This window comes from Malus sylvestris, chromosome 2 (assembly GCF_916048215.2).
Source record: "Malus sylvestris chromosome 2, drMalSylv7.2, whole genome shotgun sequence".
Lineage (NCBI taxonomy): Eukaryota > Viridiplantae > Streptophyta > Magnoliopsida > Rosales > Rosaceae > Malus > Malus sylvestris.
The window spans coordinates 29,702,142-29,723,246 of record NC_062261.1 but is presented as its reverse complement, the minus strand read 5'-3'; the positions used below and the strand labels follow the sequence as shown (position 1 = coordinate 29,723,246).

General features: G+C 39.9%; 4 protein-coding genes and 1 pseudogene across 7 annotated transcripts in view; 2 read left to right on the top strand and 3 right to left on the bottom strand.

The window, feature by feature from the left end:
- Positions 1-21,105, top strand: part of LOC126585284 (rust resistance kinase Lr10-like) — a 139,382-nt pseudogene that overhangs the window by 66,778 nt on the left and 51,499 nt on the right.
- The window catches only part of LOC126585224 (LEAF RUST 10 DISEASE-RESISTANCE LOCUS RECEPTOR-LIKE PROTEIN KINASE-like 2.1), a 142,409-nt gene that overhangs the window by 72,767 nt on the left and 48,537 nt on the right, over positions 1-21,105 (bottom strand). The window contains exon 5 of one of the 2 annotated variants that reach the window (XM_050249645.1): positions 1,883-1,937. In XM_050249645.1, coding sequence (XP_050105602.1) covers positions 1,905-1,937 — 33 coding nt within the window. In that variant the 3' untranslated portion in view covers positions 1,883-1,904. Of the gene's footprint in view, positions 1-1,727; positions 1,938-21,105 lie in introns of those variants that run through there. The other variant, XM_050249637.1, reaches the window with a different exon arrangement.
- Positions 1-21,105, bottom strand: part of LOC126585390 (uncharacterized) — a 76,588-nt gene that overhangs the window by 17,602 nt on the left and 37,881 nt on the right. The window lies entirely within an intron of this gene.
- LOC126585373 (uncharacterized) lies at positions 5,655-7,497 on the bottom strand. Its single transcript, XM_050249785.1, has 2 exons — positions 6,663-7,497; positions 5,655-5,839 (listed from the first exon to the last, which is right to left on the bottom strand). Exons 1-2 carry the CDS (start codon positions 7,459-7,461, stop codon positions 5,769-5,771), a joined length of 870 nt encoding a protein of 289 aa, XP_050105742.1. The 5' UTR covers positions 7,462-7,497; the 3' UTR covers positions 5,655-5,768.
- The window catches only part of LOC126585292 (rust resistance kinase Lr10-like), a 65,423-nt gene continuing 51,499 nt past the window's right edge, over positions 7,182-21,105 (top strand). For 2 of the 3 annotated variants that reach the window (XM_050249700.1, XM_050249693.1), the window contains exon 1: positions 7,497-7,694. The gene's annotated coding sequence lies outside the window, so the exon portion shown is untranslated. Of the gene's footprint in view, positions 7,331-7,496; positions 7,695-21,105 lie in introns of those variants that run through there. The other variant, XM_050249688.1, reaches the window with a different exon arrangement.

Sequence of the window (21,105 nt, the reverse complement as noted above, 5' to 3'; positions counted from 1 at the left end):
ACGATTTTTTGTACGTTGGCTTTATCGATTTAATCTTTTGGTACATGAACATCTTTCTAATGTTTTTGTTGATGCACAAAATCAGTGAGGGTTTTGGTACAACATAAAATATTAAGTCTGTGACCTTCGCTAGATTGTTCCTGTTATTAGTGTGGATAAGTATGTAAATGGATAGAGACATGAAAGTAAACACAAGATGTAGGTGGTTCACTCAGATTGGCTATGTCTACAGAGTAGAGGAGTTCTCATTAATTGTGAAGGGTTTACACAAGTACATAGGTTCAAGCTCTCCTTTAGTGAGTATTAGTGAATGATTTAGTACAAATGACATTAGAAAATATTGTGGGAGAATGATCTCTTTTTATAGAAGAGAGTTTATATCTTTGTTTTGACATTGACACGTGTCATGTTGTGATTGGCTTCTGATGTTGACACGTGTTGCGCTATGATTGGCTTCTAATGTCTGCAGTGTCGTGTTATTATTGGCCTCCTGGTTGGAGGGAAACTCTTTTGGGTCCTTGACGGTATAACGTTGACCGGTGCTCGGTAGTTTCGGGATTGGTCAAGTATGGTACAAACAGATTTCAATGTAAATATTATTAACCTTCTATCACAGTGAGCAATCTTTTATATCTTTCTTACAATTCTTTATCCCGCAACAACGAGCGGGTTAGTAATTTCTAGTATTGTCGAAATGTATGGGTAGTCAAAAGTAATTTTATTAGTTTGGACGCTAGATGCACAAAGGTGAAAATGTCTAAGTACTATTTATGCAATTTTCTCTTTTCCATAAACCTCTCGGCTAATGGAGAGATTTTCTCACACAACATTCACCACATGTCAGTCACCCATTGGATGGTTAGAGTACTTTCTGAACACATGGTGAGATATTATTTGACAGTGACGCCATATGGACTAAACACCGGTTTCATAGTCTCTCCAGCTAATGACGCCACTTGTATGATCACTTGTGGGTAGACATAGTGGAGCAGCAAGCAACTTATATTGAATGGGTGCAGTGACAAGGTGACGATGCCCTGACCTATAAAATAATGTCATGTGTTTAAAATTTACACCTCAGTTTTATTGAACCAAAACCTTAGGGTGCCGGTGCCTTGACCAACTTGCCTAATTTTCTCGTACATATTGATATTGGATTGGGCATATGCATATCCATCCAGATACTGATAGTTTGTTCATCTCAAAACCAAATCCATGAGCATTAGTATGACCTCAAAAGTGCAGAAAACTCTCATTTCTTCCTTTGACTTAATCTTACTCGTCATTTCCAAAGTGCATGGAGAAACCCAAAATACCTGCAAAGAATTCGAGTGTGGGGATTAAGGCCCAACTCTAGATCCTTGTTCTCTAGTGAATGTTTTTGTGCAACGGAAAGATTTGTACGTGAAAATAAAAGTGATTTATCCTAAAAACTCAAAGACCAGGAAAATAAATTCCTGATTCGGGTGTCTTAATCAATGTTTAAGACCCTGGAAATATTTACTCCAGGTTTAATATGCAGGTTCATCCCTGGAATCATTAGTTGTATTACTACTTGTTGCAGCATATCAAGTATATTGCTCCGATATAAAAGAAAAAGAGAGTGAATTGATTAAAAATTGAAAGATTTTTGGATGATTACAAGGCTCTCAAACACAAATCAGCTCATAGACAAGTTAGGCCTAGGAGCTATGTAATTTCTGGGAACAAAAATTAGAAAATATTGTCTTCATGAAATATGTTATTTATCCCTGGAATCATGAAAATATGTTGTACTAAACATCATATTTAACATCACTCAATGGGGGTATTAACGTTCAATGTACATGCGAACAGTACTACTACAAAACCAGAAACATTGCATTGAGATTCAAACTGACAGAGTCCATGCTAGTTGCGTGTCTTCACCTACCCGTCAAAGAAGATGTTAACTCCACCTTGGAATATGTTGGAATCGGATTATCATTAGGAGCACTTACGGGCATCTCTTGTGGATACAGAAGAGGCTCCGGAGGCATTCGAAGTAATTCAACATCTCCTTCGAGCATCTGTAGGACTTCCTTCATTGAAGGTCGATCGCTTGGCTTCAATTGAATACACCACAAGGCGGTTATAATCATTTTTTTTGTTAATAGTTTCTCCTCCTCTACAACTTCTCCCACCTCGAAGTCCTTTCCTTCATTATATTGATTGTAAACCCATGAAGGGAAGTAAAGTTGGCTTGAATGCTCTGCCAATGCATTCAAATTCTTCCTTCGGCTTGCCATTTCCATCAACAACATTCCAAAACTATAAACATCCGCTTTAAATGAAACACCGCCAATATTCTTGTAGAATAGCTCAGGAGCCATGTATCCCATTGTACCCCTTGCTGCTGTTAGAGACACAATACTATTATCCACCGCGTACAATTTTGCAAGCCCAAAGTCAGAAATCTTCGGTATGAAATTCTCATCAAGAAGAATGTTGTGAGGCTTGATGTCAAAATGTAATATTTGCATGTGACAATCTTCATGTAGATATTTGATCCCTCAAGCCACTCCAAGAGAAATCTCGTACGTTGTCTTGCAACTTAATGGGATACTTCCATCTTTGCAATAAATGTATTTATCAAGAGATCCGTTGAGCATGAAATCATATACCAAAGCATGCTTCGATCCCTCAACACAATAACCAACAAGCTGAACCACATTAACATGGTGAATCCTCCCAATAGTATTTACCTCGCTGATGAAATCTTGTCCATCGCCTTTGGGCTTATCCAACATCTTAATTGCCCCAAAACGTCCACTCCGTAACCTTGCTTTGAATACTGATCCATACCCTCCTTCACCAAGTTTTTCTTTAAATTTGTTAGACATCTTCTTGATGTTCGAGTATGAATACCTTATTGGCACTAAATTCTTTTCACCATGCAAAAATTCTTCTATGGAGTTGTACATTGACAAATGTCTTCTTTTCCATGTATAGATCAAAAATGCAGTCACGAATGGTGCCCCAAATAGAAATTTTGCCCCGACAAATAGTCCTGAACATTGGAGTAAATCACAAAAAACATCATGAGAAAAGAAATTGACTTGTTGCCTTGCATCAAAGTATATGCTCAATATTATGCTCAATATTGGATATCATATATATCAGCAAAGCTCTTACCGAAACAAGAGAGTACGAGCCATAGAAGATCTGCGTTTAGAACAGAACGAAGAGTAAATCAAACTTGACTAAAGCTTGGACTTTGTAAAGTGAATATTGTGAAGAACATTAAATACCCAAGAAATACAACAAGATATATTAACAAAATCAAAGAAAAATAACTAGCTAGTTTTCGAAGTGCAAAGCATTAGTATAGATAAAAATTTCTGTTAAGCCATCATAGACATAGCCCCTAATCAATTATGGGAGCTATTTTGGTTTCCAATTTCTGATAAGCCATCATTCAAAAATTTCTGATGAGCCATCATACATATACCCTGGAGGTAGTTACAAACATATCGCTCCTACGCACACCTGGATTAACATTGAAATTTGTTGCAGTTTTTCATATCCATAGAGGATGCCCTATATTATTTGTTAGGTACATGTTTATGTGATTGATTAAATACCACTCTTGTAAGGTGTAACAAAAATATAGTGTAATTAAAGAAAGTCTGTGGCTCTTAGTACCAGTTTGGTACAGCTGAAATTTAAAAAAAAAATGCAGGTATAAAAGTTGGGGTCTTTTTAGTGTTTGGTAAACACTCTAAAACCTGCTTTTTTAAATTGAGGGAGAAAAAAAGACTAAAAGCTCAAGCAGCAAAACATAGCTTTGAAAATCTAGCCCTTTTCCAAAACATGCAGAGCAACAGTGCATGTATAATGAAACTTTCCTACACCCTCGTTAGTTTTACAAAATGAGTCATTGTCCCTGTAACAAACTGGAAGGATCTCTTTCCTACTCCCCGCATCAGACCCCTAGGACCGCCGCCGTCCCTCCCACTCCCACTCCCGCTCAACACCGACCACCACCACTGCACCACCGATTATCCCTCTCCTCCTTCTAGATCCTACACACGATCAAATGCGATGATTAAACAGTAATTAAATTTAGAAAACAACCCAGAAATTAATTTAATTGACAGAAATGCTTAGGGTGAGAAAAGGACCATGATTTCTTCATGAGCAGGATTGATGATTCTCATAGGCAAGGACTTCACCAAATTAACACCCAAGAAATTAATAAGATGCCAAACAATCTTATCTGCACCACAAAGAAATTTACCAAATTCAACAACAAAACCCTAAGTTAAAACCCAATAAACAAACCTTTTATTGATTTAGTTTTATACCTCAACAACCTTGTCCATCCTGACAAGGGAGAAGCCGTATCTGAAGAGCATGAAGAGTGAATTGGAAAGCAAAACAATCTTATCAGCAAAGGGAAGCTTTGATTTGAAGCGCAGAAGAGGAGGAGGAGGGGCTTTTGACGGCGAAGTTGAGGAGCTTGGTGTAGTTCAAAAGCGTGCAAGTTCCTGGGGTGGAGAATGGAGGCGCCGGCCTCGAAGGTGTGGGTGGAGATGTTGACGGTGGCCATGCCACCACTGACGACGGTGTTGCTCTCGAAGATCCAGTGAAGTTGAGATGAGGGAGGAATAGCGGCGGAGAAAATGAGGAAGAGGAAAGAGAGTGAAAGCGGGAGAGATTATAAATAAATAAAATAAATAAATAAATAATTTAATATTAGTCCAAATTTTTTTGTGATCCTGTTGTGACACACCACTTTCAATGTGACTCTCGTGTTGAAAAAGTTTTTAACTAAAGCCTTGTGGTAGGCTTTATTAGCAATTGAGATCCAAATCCAAATTTTCGTTTGTCTTCTGTTAAATAAACCCACGTACTATCATATGAAGCATCAAATTCATTATTTCAATCAAAATTACATCTTATTCTATGAACATTTAGTATAATTTAGGGTTTACTGAAATTAGTATAATTTAGTGTTTAACTACTGGATTTTTTTATCTTTACATTTTTTTTATTTGTAATTTTATTTTAATTCAATCATGTTTTGTTTTTTTATTTTTCAAAATAAATAAACTTAATTTTGACCGATCAACATATGATAGTCACATGCTTTTATCTAATAGAAGACTAACAGAACTTTAGATTTGGACCTCAATTGTTAATAGGGCTCATCACGGGAGTTTAATTAATGGACTTGGATTGTCTGCCCTTCTAGTTGTGGTGCCCTTCCATGCCCTCCTATTTTGTGCGGTCACGGTTAAGCCACGTCAATATTTTATATTAATTTTTTAATGAGATAATAAGACAAAAAATAATTAAAATATAAAATATTGACGTCGCTTAACCGTGACCGCACAAAATAGGAGGGCATAGAAGGGCATCACAACTAGGAGGGCAGACAATCCTTGTCCTTAATTAATAGCTTTTTCACCGCAAGGGTCACATAAAAAATGACATATCACCACATGTACCACAAAAATAATTTGACATTAATATTATATCATTTTTAATCATTTAACATAACCACAACAATTTTATATAAAAATTCATCAAATATTTAAATATTTTTTTTAAATAGTTTGATATTTTGGATTTGACCTCTCTTCAGAGATGCTTTTAGACTACACAACATGTTCTGAATATTTGGATATCTATTCAAATTGAAAAGACACGTTCTCTAGGAAGTAGCACCTCTTGATGAAGGGGTGTAAGCCAAAGGGTCAAATCAATTCAAAAGGAATATAAGAACTCTCGAAATAGAGGATAAATTAAATGTCATATAAGCTCCCATGGATAGATCTCTTACTTTGAATCAGCGTCCATAGAAATTGAAAAAAACCTGCGATGGCAAAGAGGGAAAAATGTAAAATACTTGGCCCACACCAGTTGATTTTAAATTAAAATTTCAAACTTTATTTTTTTATTTTTTTTACATTAGTAAGTTAAGGGTTATATATGTCATTGACATGATTCGAACCCTATGTCATCATGTAAGAGCACAACATATTTACATTACTGTGGTAAATAGTCACTTGCTCAAGCTTGTTATTTCTTTGTCTAATATATTTGGCCATCTCCAATGGTCCACAAGCTAAAAAATGACAAACTGGCCAAATGTAGCCCTCTTCTTAGCTTTTTTGGTGCCCAACTCTTTAGTTGTAATAATTGATTCAAATTCAATTACTAAATTTAAAAAACAAGTCGTTTACTTAAATTAATCAATAAATTTAAAGTATAAGTTCAAAAATAATAAATTATTAAGGAGCCTCTTCAATTGAAGATGATATATGAATTTGGTCTGACATTTTTATTTAAAAATAATTTTTTACAAAGGATGACCATGGCCCTGCAATTTTAATTTTAATTTTATTTATTTTATAGAAATGAATTTCCTACAAAAGATGATAATGAAGTAAAAAAGAAAATTGAGATTTATTCCCTACTCACCTGGAACGCTGTATGGATATATTAATATTTTCATTTAAAAGTAATTTTTTGCAAACCTATCCATTTAGCTCTTATATTGGAGATAGCCAAAGAGAGACAAAGGATAACCATAGCCGTGCATTTTTTATTTTAATTTTATTTATTTTATAGAAATGAATTTCCTACAAGAGATGATGATGAAGTAAAAAAGACAATTGAGATTTATTCCTCCTCACCTGGAACGCTGTGCCGATAACACTCGTTATTCATGTTCCATTGGCCTTCGCAGAAAATGGGATCAGGGGTATTATATTCAAGCTCAAATCCATACACCAGAGAATTGTGTATGGATTTATAAGAAGCGTTGTAGCCGTCGAACAAGTAGGCATAAGTCGTTCGCTCTATGCTGCAACCGTCCTTCATCTGCCCTACCTCTAAATATCCAATCTTGACATAGCCATACGCTTTTGGTTGGGATGACGACATCGACGAAGATGAATTAGAAGCAGATTCAACAGGAAAACATGGAGCAGCGTCCACGTAAAGAGATGAATTCATTGGACGCGGACACTTCAAAAATGTTAAATGTATTGTACCATTCACACGTGTCGTCGGAATTTGGTAATAAACATTAGCTGGAATTTGGTAATACCTAGAAGAAAGAGCGGAAGAATGAAGAGGAAGGGAGGAGCAATTGCTCTTGTCAAGGCCCGGATCGACAACTCGGATTGTTTGGTTATGGTAGTTGATTGCCTGTACGTAGTAATCGCCAGATAAAGGTATGTTTAGTATGGTTTTGTTGTTCTCACAAGACAGAGTGTATCCTGAGTTGCCGCAGTGGCGCGGATCACCCTTTAGTCGAAACGGGTAGCTTATATTGCGGATATGACCGCAGGAAGAAGGGGTACACTTTTGCCCGGCGGCGTTACAAATGGTTTGAGGGGATAAGCTAAAAACAATAAAAGCTGCAATTAAAAACCGCATAGACAAGGAGGAGGAGGAGGAGGAGGAGGAGGGCCTTCCACTCATTCCCATGGAGAAAAATATCAGCGAGGTTTGACACAAAAAGTGCGTAACCATACAAATAATTTATATAAGCACAAGAAAAGATTTTACACATGTATGAGATTGAAAGTGGCAGGTAAAGACGAATGACTCTCTCTTTCCGCTGTGGAATTAAGTATTGACCAAAACAGTAAATACTTTCTAAGCTTCCGTGACGTGGTCTTTGGGGTAAACCCGTAGATCAATTGCATTTTTATGGTCAAGTTCTCTACAAAGTTATTAACATATATTTGTTCTTCTGCTTGGAAAAAAATAACCTCAGAAATGCAGCGGCTACAGCTCAATCTCTCTTGGGTGCGCATGTTCTCAATGACTTTGTTAACGTTGCTCGGAGCAACCCAGAATGCCTATACAACAACAACAACAAAGCCTTTTCCCACTAAGTGGGGTCGGCTATATGAATCCTAGAACGCCATTGCGCTCGGTTTTGTGTCATGTCCTCCGTTAGATCCAAGTACTCTAAGTCTTTTCTTAGAGTCTCTTCCAAAGTTTTCCTAGGTCTTCCTCTACCCCTTTGGCCCTGAACCTCTGTCCCGTAGTCACATCTTCGAACCGGAGCGTCAGTCGGCCTTCTTTGCACATGTCCAAATCATCGGAGCCGATTTTCTCTCATCTTTCCTACAATTTCGGCTACTCCTACTTTACCTCGGATATCCTCATTCCCAATCTTATCCTTTCTCGTGTGCCCACACATCCCACGAAGCATCCTCATCTCCGCTACACCCATTTTGTGTACGTGTTGATGCTTCACCGCCCAACATTCTGTGCCATACAACATCGCTGGCCTTATTGCCGTCCTATAAAATTTTCCCTTGAGCTTCAGTGGCCTACGACGGTCACACAACACGCCGGATGCACTCTTACACTTCATCCATCCAGCTCGTATTCTATGGTTGAGATCTCCATCTAATTCTCCGTTCTCTTGCAAGATAGATCCTAGGTAGCGAAAACGGTCGCTTTTTGTGATCTTCGCTAGATTGCTCCGGTCATTAGTGTGGATAAGTATATAAATGGATAGAGATAGGAAAGCAAACACAAGATGTACGTGGTTCACCCAGATTGGCTACGTCCACAGAATAGAAGAGTTCTCATTAATTGTGAAGGGTTTACACAAGTACATAGGTTCAAGCTCTCCTTTAGTGAGTACAAGTGAATGATTTTGTACAAATGACATTAGGAAATATTGTGGGAGAATGATCTCGTAATCACGAAACTTCTAAGTATCGGAGTGTGGTGTCGTCTTGACTTGCCTTATCTGTCTCATAGGTAGATGTGGCATCTTCTCTGAAAGTACTCTTCCTCCATCCAGGGGTGGTATCTTTAACTGGTGGAGATGCACAAGGTAATGTATCAATTTCACTTGAAGCTTACTTGTAGTCTCAGGCTTGGTCAAGCGCGATACAAACCATGTAGTAGGAGTCCCCCAAGTCGCCGAGCTAGGGGGTCTGCTGAAAGAGGTGACAGACAAGGTAAGCAATCAGAGCTCCGACTGATTGTTCACCTTCTCCCCATCTTGCAGCAGCATGAAGGATAAAGAGAAGAAAAATGAGAAGAGATGATATGAGATACTTTTGCTTTTGAAGAAGTAACTTTCCACAGGCTTATTCTTGAACTGAGCTGGAGGGTTTTCTGGTTTCCTCCAGAGTATAAGGCCGACTGAAGAATTTGAGGGTCAAAACAAGTCCATCAAATCTAGAGTACGTTCCACCCTACTGATATGGGATACTTTTGCTTTTGATAGAGTAATGGTGTATCGGCACGTGTGCTGTTACGCTTGTCTCCACATGCTTCCTTGTATCCTTCGCACTTGCCCTATCTGTTCCTCAAGCAGATGCAGAATCTTCCCTGGAAACATAAGATGTTGAAGATGAGTACTCGAGAGCAATGCCAGGTAAGTAATCAGGTAAGGGGTTCCAGGCAGTCAGTTCCTGGCTGGAAGCTTGATTCCAAGTGCTGACTGATTGCTCTCTTTCTCCTTGTCTTGCAGGTAAAAACAAGGCCAAAGGAAAAGACAGGGAAAAAGCATGATATGAGATACTCTTGCTTTTAACCCTGATGATATGAGATATTCTTGCTCTAGTATAGCTTGTTTGCAGAGGTATTATCGGGGGGAAAGAAAGCTGAATATTTCGAAAGGCTTCGTTGGGAGTGCCCTCTCAGATATGATGAAGGGTTGAGCATTTTTGCAGGTCTGCCTGTCCGTTGGGGATGGAGGTCGACATATATAGGAGTCTCCCTAACAACAAGTAGTAATGCTATTCCTTTACCCTGCTTGGTCATAGCACGGTAGTGGGAGCTGCCAGTTGCAATGGTACTGTTCCTTTACCCTCTCTTCGCTTTTGAGAAAGTAGTCATGTTGGGAGTCTGGCTCTCGAGATTCGGAGGACGGTGCCTCTTCGATTTTGGAGCAAGCAATCTTGTTGGGAGTGTTTTCTCGAAAGTGAGTAAAGGTTGGGCATGTTTGCTAGTCTACCTTGCCACGAAGCACAGAGGTTGACACACAAGGACTTTCCAATTATCCAGCAGTGGTACTGTTCCTTTACCCTTGTGGGTAATAATATGGTAGCTAGACCTTCAACATTTATGTGTCTAAACTTTGTTAGTGCTGTTTCTTTGCTATTCTTTTACCTTTCTTGGTCAGAGCGATGTAGTGGGAGCTGCAAGCTTCACGTGCTCAACTTTGGCAGAGAACTTTGGCAAAGTTATCTGTGGTACCCATGAGCTATTGTTGCGTGTGGGAAGTGGGTGATTGAACAGTAAGATTCATGTGCTTTCTACTTCACCAGAAGTCTTCGACAGAATGCCCATAATTTCTGCAAAGCTGAGTGTGCGTGTGACAGGTGCTGACAAGGCTAGAAAAGTAGGTGCCTCTTCGATTTCTGAGATCGGCCCTCGTGGTCTCTGAGCAGCCCAGCTTTTGAGAAAGCGAGCGCCTCTTCGATTGATTCGGAGAACGATGCCTCATCGATTTTTGAGAAAGCAATCATGCTGGGGGTCTGGCTCTCGAAGATTCGGGGAGCAGTGTCTCTTCGATTTTTGAGAAAGTAATCACGTTGGGAGTCTGGCTCTCGAGATTCGAAGGGCGGTGCCTCTTCGATTTTGGAGCAAGCAATCTTGTTGGGAGTGTTTTCTCGAATGTGAGTAAAGGTTGGGCATGTTTGCTAGTCTACCTTGCCACGAAGCACAAAGGTTGACACACAGAGACTTTCCAATTATCCAGCAATGGTACTGTTCCTTTACCCTCTCTTCGATTTTTAAGAAAGTAGTCATGTTGGGAGTCTGGCTCTCGAGATTCGGAGGACGGTGCCTCTTCGATTTTGGAGCAAGCAATCTTATTGGGAGTGTTTTCTCGAATGTGAGTAAAGGTTGGGCATGTTTGCTAGTCTACCTTGCCACGAAGCACAGAGGTTGACACAAAGGGACTTTCCAATTATCCAGCAGTGGTACTGTTCCTTTACCCTTGTGGGTAATAATATGGTAGCTAGACCTTCAAAATTTATGGGTCTAAACTTTGTTAGTGCTGTTTCTTTGCTATTCTTTTACCCTTCTTGGTCAGAGCGATGTAGTGGGAGCTGCAAGCTTCACGTGCTCAACTTTGGCAGAGAACTTTGGCAAAGTTATCTGTGGTACCCATGAGCTATTGTTGCGTGTGGGAAGTGGGTGATTGAACAGTAAGATTCATGTGTTTTCTACTTCCCCAGAAGTCTTCGACAGAATGCCCATAATTTCTGCAAAGCTGAGTGTGCGTGTGACGGGTGCTGACAAGGCTGGAAAAGTAGGTGCCTCTTCGATTTCTGAGATCGGCCCTCGTGGTCTCTAGGGAGCCCAGCTTTTGAGAAAGCGAGCGCCTCTTCGATTTCTGAGATCGGCCTTCGTGGTCTTTGAGCAGCCCAACTTTTGAGAAAGCAAATGCCTCTTCGATTTCTGAGATCAACCCTCGTGATCTCTAAGCAGCCCAGCTTTTGAGAAAGCAAACGCCTCTTCGATTTCTGAGCAGGCGCCTCTTCGATGTCTGAAGCTCCGTCGAGTGCAAATTTTTATAGAGGCTGACATTAAGTTCCAAAGCATACTTGAATCTCCACCAGTAGAAGCTTCATTCTTGCACTTCTAAGATCTTGATTTGTCCGACCTCTTCTCTCTTCAACACCTTTGAAAATGTCTGGCCCCTCCGACCGTCGTTTTGACTTGAACCTTGTTGAAGAGGCAGCCCCGCCTTCTCCAGACAACATATGGCGCCCATCCTTCGTCTCCCCTACTGGTCCTCTTACCGTTGGGGATTCCGTGATGAAGAATGATATGACCGCTGCGGTGGTGGCCAGGAACCTTCTCACTCCCAAAGATAACAGACTACTTTCCAAACGGTCTGATGAGTTAGCTGTTAAGGATTCGCTGGCTCTCAGTGTTCAGTGTGCAGGTTCTGTGTCTAATATGGCCCAACGCCTATTTGCTCGAACCCGCCAAGTTGAATCCCTGGCGGCTGAAGTGATGAGTCTCAAACAGGAGATTAGAGGGCTCAAGCATGAGAATAAACAGTTGCACCGGCTCGCACATGACTATGCTACAAACATGAAGAGGAAGCTTGACCAGATGAAGGAAACTGATGGTCAGGTTTTACTTGATCATCAGAGATTTGTGGGTTTGTTCCAAAGGCATTTATTGCCTTCGTCTTCTGGGGCTGTACCGCGTAATGAAGCTCCGAATGATCAACCTCTGATGCCTCCTCCTTCTAGGGTTTTGTCCAGTACTGAGGCTCCAAATGATCCCCCTCCGGTGCCTTCTCTTTCTGGGGCTCTACCGACTGCTGAGACTTCTCCTAAGCAACCTTTGTGAAGGCTCCGTCTTGTGTGTTTATTTTGACTCATGTATATGTACATATTTGTAGCTGATCGGGGATATCAATAAATAAGCTTTCCTTCATTTCAACGTATTGTGTTAAATACACCAAAGCCTTCTTCGCTAAGTTCTTTGAATTTTCTTTTGTTGAAGCTTGTATGTTGAAGCTTTCTGAGTGGAGCATGTAGGTTGGGGTAGTGTTCCCTTAATTTCCCGAGTGAGGAAAACTTCTCGGTTGGAGACTTGGAAAATCCAAGTCACTGAGTGGGATCGGCTATATGAATCTTAGAACGCCATTGTGCTCGATCCTGTGTCATGTCCTTCGTTAGATCCAAGTACTCTAAGTCTTTTCTTAGAGTCTCTTCCAAAGTTTTCCTAGGTCTTCCTCTACCCCTTCGGCCCTGAACCTCTGTCCCATAGTCGCATCTTCTAATCGGAGCGTCAGTAGGCCTTCTTTGCACATGTCCAAACCACCGTAACCGATTTTCTCTCATCTTTCCTTCAATTTCGGCTACTCCTACTTTACCCCGGATATCCTCATTCCTAATCTTATCCTTTCTCGTGTGCCCACACATCCAACGAAGCATCCTCATCTCCGCTACACCCATTTTGTGTACGTGTTGATGTTTCACCGCCCAACATTCTGTGCCATACAGCATCGCCGGCCTTATTGCCGTCCTATAAAATTTTCCCTTGAGCTTCAATGGCATACGGCGGTCACACAACACGCCGGATGCACTCTTCCACTTCATCCATCCAGCTTGTATTCTATGGTTGAGATCTCCATCTAATTCTCCGTTCTTTTGCAAGATAGATCCTAGGTAACGAAAACGGTCGCTTTTTGGTATTTCTTGATCTCCGATCCTCACCCCTAACTCGTTTTGGCCTCCATTTGCACTGAACTTGCACTCCATATATTCTGTCTTTGATCGGCTTAGGCGAAGACCTTTAGATTCCAACACTTCTCTCCAAAGGTTAAGCTTTGCATTTACCCCTTCCTGAGTTTCATCTATCAACACTATATCGTCTGCGAAAAGCATACACCAAGGAATATCATCTTGAATATGTCCTGTTAACTCATCCATTACCAACGCAAAAAGGTAAGGACTTAAGGATGAGCCTTGATGTAATCCTACAGTTATGGGAAAGCTTTCGGTTTGTCCTTCATGAGTTCTTACGGCAGTCTTTGCTCCTTCATACATATCCTTTATAGCTTGGATATATGCTACTCGTACTCCTTTCTTCTCTAAAATCCTCCAAAGAATGTCTCTTGGGACCCTATCATACGCTTTTTCCAAATCTATAAAGACCATGTGTAAATCCTTTTTCCCATCTCTATATCTTTCCATCAATCTTCGTAAGAGATAGATTGCCTCCATGGTTGAGCGCCCTGGCATGAACCCGAATTGGTTGTCCGAAACCCGTGTCTCTTGCCTCAATCTATGCTCAATGACTCTCTCCCAGAGCTTCATTGTATGACTCATTAGCTTAATACCCCTATAGTTCATGCAATTTTGTACGTCGCCCTTGTTCTTGTAGATAGGCACCAAAGTGCTCGTTCGCCACTCATTTGGCATCTTCTTCGTTTTCAAAATCCTATTGAAAAGGTCAGTGAGCCATGTTATACCTGTCTCTCCCAAAAGTTTCCACACTTCGATTGGTATATTGTCTGGGCCTATTGCTTTTTTATGCTTCATCTTCTTCAAAGCTACAACCACTTCTTCCTTCCGGATTCGACGATAAAAAGAGTAGTTTCTACCCTCTTCTGAGTTACTCAACTCCCCTAAAGAATCACTCATTTCATGTCCTTCATTGAAAAGGTTATGAAAATAACCTCTCCATCTGTCTTTAACCGCGTTCTCTGTAGCAAGAACCTTTCCATCCTCATCCTTGATGCACCTCACTTGGTTTAGGTCCCTTGTCTTCTTTTCCCTTGCTCTAGATAGTTTATAGATATCCAACTCTCCTTCTTTGGTATCTAGTCGTTTATACATATCGTCGTAAGCCGCTAACTTAGCTTCTCTGACAGCTTTTTTCGCCTCTTGCTTCGCTTTTCTATACTTTTCACCATTTTCATCGGTCCTCTCCTTGTATAAGGCTTTACAACATTCCTTCTTAGCCTTCACCTTTGTTTGTACCTCCTCATTCCACCACCAAGATTCCTTTTGGTGTGGGGCAAAGCCCTTGGACTCTCCTAATACCTCTTTTGCTACTTTTCGGATACAACTAGCCATGGAATCCCACATTTGGCTAGCTTCCCCCTCTCTATCCCACACACATTGGGTGATTACCTTCTCTTTGAAAATGACTTGTTTTTCTTCTTTTAGATTCCACCATCTAGTCCTTGGGCACTTCCAAGTCTTGTTCTTTTGTCTTACTCTTTTGATATGTACATCCATCACCAACAAGCGATGTTGATTAGCCACGCTCTCTCCTGGTATAACTTTGCAATCCTTACAAGTTATACGATCCCCTTTCCTCATTAGAAGAAAATCTATTTGTGTTTTTGACGACCCACTCTTGTAGGTGATCACATGTTCTTCTCTCTTCTTAAAGAAGGTGTTGGCTAAGAAGAGATCATATGCCATTGCAAAATCCAAGATAGCTTCCCCATCCTCGTTTCTCTCCCCAAAACCATGGCCACCATGAAAACCTCCATAGTTGCATGTCTCCCTGCCCACGTGTCCATTTAAATCTCCTCCTATAAATAACTTCTCCGTCTGAGCAATTCCTTGCACCAAGTCTCCAAGATCTTCCCAAAATTTCTCCTTCGAACTCGTATCCAACCCTACTTGAGGTGCGTACGCACTAATCACATTGATAAGTTCTTGTCCTATTACAATCTTGATTGCCATGATTCTATCTCCTACCCTCTTGACATCTACAACATCTTGTACCAAGGTCTTGTCCACGATGATGCCAACACCGTTTCTCGTTCTATTTGTGCCCGAATACCAAAGTTTAAACCCTGAGTTTTCTAGATCCTTTGCCTTACTACCAACCCACTTAGTTTCTTGTAGGCACATAATATTTATCCTTCTCCTCACCATAACTTCCACTACTTCCATAGATTTTCCCGTTAAGGTTCCTATATTCCACGTTCCTAAACGCATTTTGCTCTCTTGAACTCTACCCTTCTGTCCTAGCTTCTTCACCCTCCCCCGTCTAATAGGATCAAAGTACTTCTTTTGTGTGTCCCGGGTAAAGTTGATAGGAGCATATGCTCCCAAACAACTTTGAGTGGAGTCGTTCGAAAAGAAGTATCTATGGCCCCCTTGCTCATTTAACACTGCATCCGGGTGCCGATGGAGATACAGCGACCCTTGCTCACTTATCACTGTGCTCAGGCCACACAGCGCGCCACTTACGGGTGACGCCCTAGCTTTAGCGCGATTTTGTTCTGGATTCATTTTCATAAGGATTCGACGTGATCATGGAGTGCCGGCTGTCGACCCAGAATGCCTATGCTTGTGAAAAATCCCAATGCGGGGATCATGGCGAGGCCATCCATATTCTGTATCGCCGTGGACATCCCTGTAGTCCGACATCTGATTGCCATGCGAATGAGGGTGACTACGGACAGGAGCACCGAGTGGTAGTGGTGAAATTCTTGGTGAAACGCATAGATTACAAGCATCAGGAAGTCCAAGTCTATCAACCGCGTAATTGCCTGCTGTTAAAGCCTTTAGAAGTTGATAACATCAACATCTCATTGCCAGCCTCTCAATTCTACCTCCAAGAATCCATGCCTTCCAACGCTACCTTATTCCACTGCCCTGCTGAAAGAGAGTTAAACGGTGCTAAAGTCCCCTGCATTAGTGGCCCTGGCTACTCAGTTTATGCCATTGAATCTTCCAGCGAAACTATGGACTATCCGGACCTAGAGTCGTGTACAAAGATGTACGATGTTTTGTCGATTCCAGATGCCTACTTTTATGGTAGTGAGGGTCCTAATTTGAAATGGAAGAAACCAAATTGTACAGAGTGTGAGGCAGAGGGCAACAAGTGCAGAATCAAGTACAACCACACCAACACTGAAATTCAATGTGTTCTGCTATATTATTGCACTTGCTGCTTACTTATCTAGTAAGCATCCGATTGAACATATTTCAAATAACTAGATGCAACGCATTTGATATGAATTTCAAATGACCAGGCAAAGAGTAATTTGTTTTCTTCTATTACTAAATTTGTCCGAGCAGTAGATCATCACTATTACTAAATTTGTCAATGCTTTTTTCAGGTGTAACAAGGAAATTTGCAGCCGTAGGTGAGTAGTCTGACTGTTTTTTATTTTATTTCATGTCTAGCTGGACCGTCGGGAATACTATTATTTACTCAAGGATTTGTTTGATTTGCAGGTACAACCCTGGGATCATTTGTTGTATTACTACTGGTCGTTGCAGCCTATCGTGTCTATAGGTCTAATCGAAAAGAAAAGGAGAGTCAATTGAAGATTGAAACGTTTTTAGAAGATTACAAAGCTCACAAACCAAGCAGGTATTCCTATGCAGATATTAAGAGGATCACAAACCAATTCCAGGACAAGTTAGGCCAAGGAGCCTATGGAACGGTTTTCAAAGGAAAACTTTCTTCTGAATGCTTCGTTGCTGTAAAAGTTCTCAATAGTTCCAACGGAAATGGGGAAGATTTCATAAAGGAAGTTGGAATGATGGGAAGTATCCACCATGTCAACGTGGTTCGTTTGGTTGGTTTCTGTGTTGATGGGTAACAGAGCTCTCGTTTATGAGTTCTTCGCCAATGGTTCACTGCACGATTTCATTTCATCGGCAGACAATAACAATCGTTTCCTTGGTTGGGACAAGTTGCAAGATATTGCTCTTGCTGTAGCCAAGGGAATTTATTATCTTCATCAGGAATGTGAGCAACGAATCCTCCATTTCGACATCAAGCCTCATAATGTTTTATTAGACGACAATTTCACTCCAAAAATTTCTGATTTTGGTTTGGCCAAGTTGTGTTCTAAGGATCAAAGCATAGTGTCCATGACTACAGCTAGAGGGACTATGGGCTACATTGCACCTGAAGTGTTCTCCAGGAACTTTGGAAATGTGTCCTATAAGTCGGACGTCTATAGTTTTGGAATGCTGCTGCTTGAGAAGGTAGGGGGAAGGAAGAATATTGATTCAACCTCAGCAATCCCAACTGAAATTTACTATCCAGAATGGATCTATAATCTTCTAGAAGAAGGAGACGACATACGGGTCCATCTTGGGGAGGAAGGAGATGGTAAAACTCCAAAGAAACTCGCAATTGTAGGGCTCTGGTGCATCCAGTGGCACCCAGCGGGTCGTCCTTCCATGAAAGAAGTTGTTCAAATGCTGGAAGGAGGAGAAAACTTAACCATGCCTCCCAATCCTTTTGCATCTACAGGTCCTGCACGAACAAATGCAACTACACCTGCAAGAAATCTAAACATTCAGTTAGAAGCTATTGCTGAATTAGAGTAACATATCTACTTGTATAGATAGATATGTGCGTACACTTATGTATATTGTACCTAAGTACCATATATGCATCACTTTTCCACAAATCTTTTATGCAAAAATCTTTTCTCAAGTTTTTACACCACGGTTCTTAACTAGCGTCAATAGAGATTGTTGTCATGCTTGCTTAGTTATGATTCTTCAAAGTTTCTAGGTTCTTAGTTTCCCATTCAAATCGATATGTTTTGTAACTTTTTTTTTATCAGTACTTTTAGATACTGAGAGCAATAATTCTACGACTTTGTGAGATTAGAATGATAAATTATTAATGAGAATTCACTTTTTCTTGAACAATAATCACTTTAGGATGAGTTACATTACCAACTAGAGAGATTGGTCAAGTCACATCTCTTCCAAAATGTTGAAATACATTTCAAGTTTAATCAGTACCTCAACCAAAATCAAATAAGATATTGTTAATTACACATCGATATATATGAGGAAATAAATAAACTACTGAAAATGAAACTACTGACAAGTGTTGGATTGTTCTGGTAATTAAGATTTTTTTTTTTTAACCCACTGCACCTCGAGTGTAAACTTTTCTCTTTTTTTATTGTAGATTACCATAGAATATCGCTTATAATTAAAAGAATAATAATAAATAATAAAAAAAAAAAGGAAACCATTGAATTTTGTTCTCAGTCTAGATCGTAGTTCTTCTCTAGCTTTGCCATGAGGTTTAGCTCCAATGTCTAAAAGTTGGTCTTTCACTCAAAACAAAGTAGTCCAAGTGAAGTGGGCTCTTACCATTGACCTGCACGACCATCATTATTGACCCCATAAAGTATGCATGTCAATAAAAAAAAAATCTGTCAATTTCTTCTTTTTATCAAATAAATAACTCAATTTCTAATGGACTCGAATTTGATGACTAGTACAAGGCAAATAATTCAGCCACTTGCCAAAGCACACGTGGCACAGTCAGCCTTTCACTAATATGAGTTCTACATTGGACCCAGGAGCAAATTTTTCGTTTCATCTAAAAGCTATATCTTGTTTTGTCTACGACATTATTGACCTCTATAAGTAAATTTATTGTTTCGTCTAATTATATATCTTTACACATTAGTCACTTAAAAGAGTGTTACAACATTAGTCACGTAAATGGGTGATGTAGAAACAAAAAAAATATCATTCAAATTATTGGTGCTAAAATTAGACATAGTTCAACTATATCATCACATGATTCCCCTCGAATGTTTCCTTCTCAGTGCCAAGAGAAATGATGATTACACGTGAGTCATTGTTAGAGGCTGCTAAGAGATAGTATTTATGTAGCAATTTTGTATGTTTGTGCGAGATTTGACTTCTCAACCAAACTTTGAACACCGAATAGGATGCCGGTTTAGTTAGGTGTTTTTTTATGCCTAGAGAATTGAGAACTTTGAATTTTCTCTGCGTTGTGCTTGCCTAAAACGTACATTAACAACCTTGGGACCACCTAAATTATATTAATATAGCAAGACATCAATTTATCAAAAAAATTAGTAATTGACAAAGATTTTTTTTTTCTTTTGCATGACAGTAAACATGTATTATATTATCAAGATTTGATGAATTATATTTATCACATCAAGTGACCAAGTTAAGATTCAAAGTACAAACTTTATATTTGACCTATTAAGATTTCATTGAATTATAATTAGCAGAAAGATCCAATGTGTTCTACTTATTAAAATAAGTGGAGGAAAGTAATGATGGATATGCACTCTAATATGGATTTGATCTTCATCGATTTTCTCCTCCTAACAACTTAACAAGATAACTCACTAACACTATTGTTTGTCAAAAAAAAAAAAAATCAAAGCAAAGCAAAGACAACTAAAAGCAACATAAGACAAATGAATAAAAAATTACCACGTTGAATGCCCAAGTGGGTAGCATTTTACATATTACATACTTAGGAGATGCTCTTATAACTATCTTTTTTAGAATTTTAATTCATCTTGAGTGGCATCACTCATCTCCAGTGCATCAGATGGAACCCAGTGGATCTAGATAGCCCATCCATTAAGGTGGACGTTCAGATGTTGGAAGGAGAGAACTTAACCATGCCTCCCAATTCTTGTGCCTCTACAGGTCTTGCACGAACGAATACAAGTTCGCCTGCAGTGCTGGTATATTAGGCTTCCATGACTGCCATGGTCTTTAGGGTTAATTGAAGAATTTCTGAGCGAATGGAACCACACATGACACAGCTTAAGCCTAATTGATAATGATTCCTACAACGACAGATGAGAGACGAGCAATGCAACTTCAAAGAAAGCACCATATTGCTTTAGTTATGTTCTTAGTTGCACACGACACTTCAATACACTAGCTTGTGTTATGTATTAGACATAAAAACAAACACGAGACTTCTCAGCCACTCTTGGACACTTGTCCAACACTCCACATCGCGTGTTGTTGACTTTGACTGATAGACGCTTTAGGGACACTCGAATGGAATCACACATGACACTGCTTTAGTTATGTTCTTTGTTGCACACGACACTTCAATACACTAGCTTGTGTTACGTATTAGACACAAAAACAAACACGAGACTTCTCAAACACTCTTGGACACTTGTCCAACACTCCACATCGCGTGTTGTTGACTTTGACTGACAGATGCTTTAGGGACACTCGAATGGAACCACACATGACACAGCTTAAGCCTAATTGATAATGATTCCTACAACGACAGATGAGAGACGAGCAATGCAACTTCAAAGAAAGCACCATACTGCTTTAGTTATGTTCTTAGTTGCACACGACACTTCAATACACTAGCTTGTGTTACGTATTAGACACAAAAACAAACACGAGACTTCTCAGACACTCTTGGACACTTGTCCAACACTCCACATCACGTGTTGTTGACTTTGACTGACAGACGCTTTAGGGACACTCGAATGGAACCACACATGACACAGCTTAAGCCTAATTGATAATGATTCCTACAACGACAGATGAGAGACGAGCAATGCAACTTCAAAGAAAGCACCATACTGCTTTAGTTATGTTCTTAGTTGCACACGACACTTCAATACACTAGTTTGTGTTACGTATTAGACACAAAAACAAACACGAGACTTCTCAGACACTCTTGGACACTTGTCCAACACTCCACATCGCGTGTTGTTGACTTTGACTGACAGACGCTTTAGGGACACTCGTAGGACATTGTCAAAAAGACAAACCAGTGGTAATTGTGAAATTAAATTAAAATTTTAGGGTAAAATTGAAATATGAAAAAATTGTTTTAGGGGTAATATGAAAAACGGAGTTA

Coding starts and splice junctions, on each gene's coding strand:
- LOC126585373 (XM_050249785.1), bottom strand. CDS start 7,461: ATGGGAATGAGTGGAAGGCCCTCCTCCTCCTCCTCCTCCTCCTCCTTG. Junction 5,840..6,662: donor TTATCGGCACAGCGTTCCAG/GTGAGGAGGAAT, acceptor TTGCCATCGCAG/GTTTTTTTCAATTTCTATGG.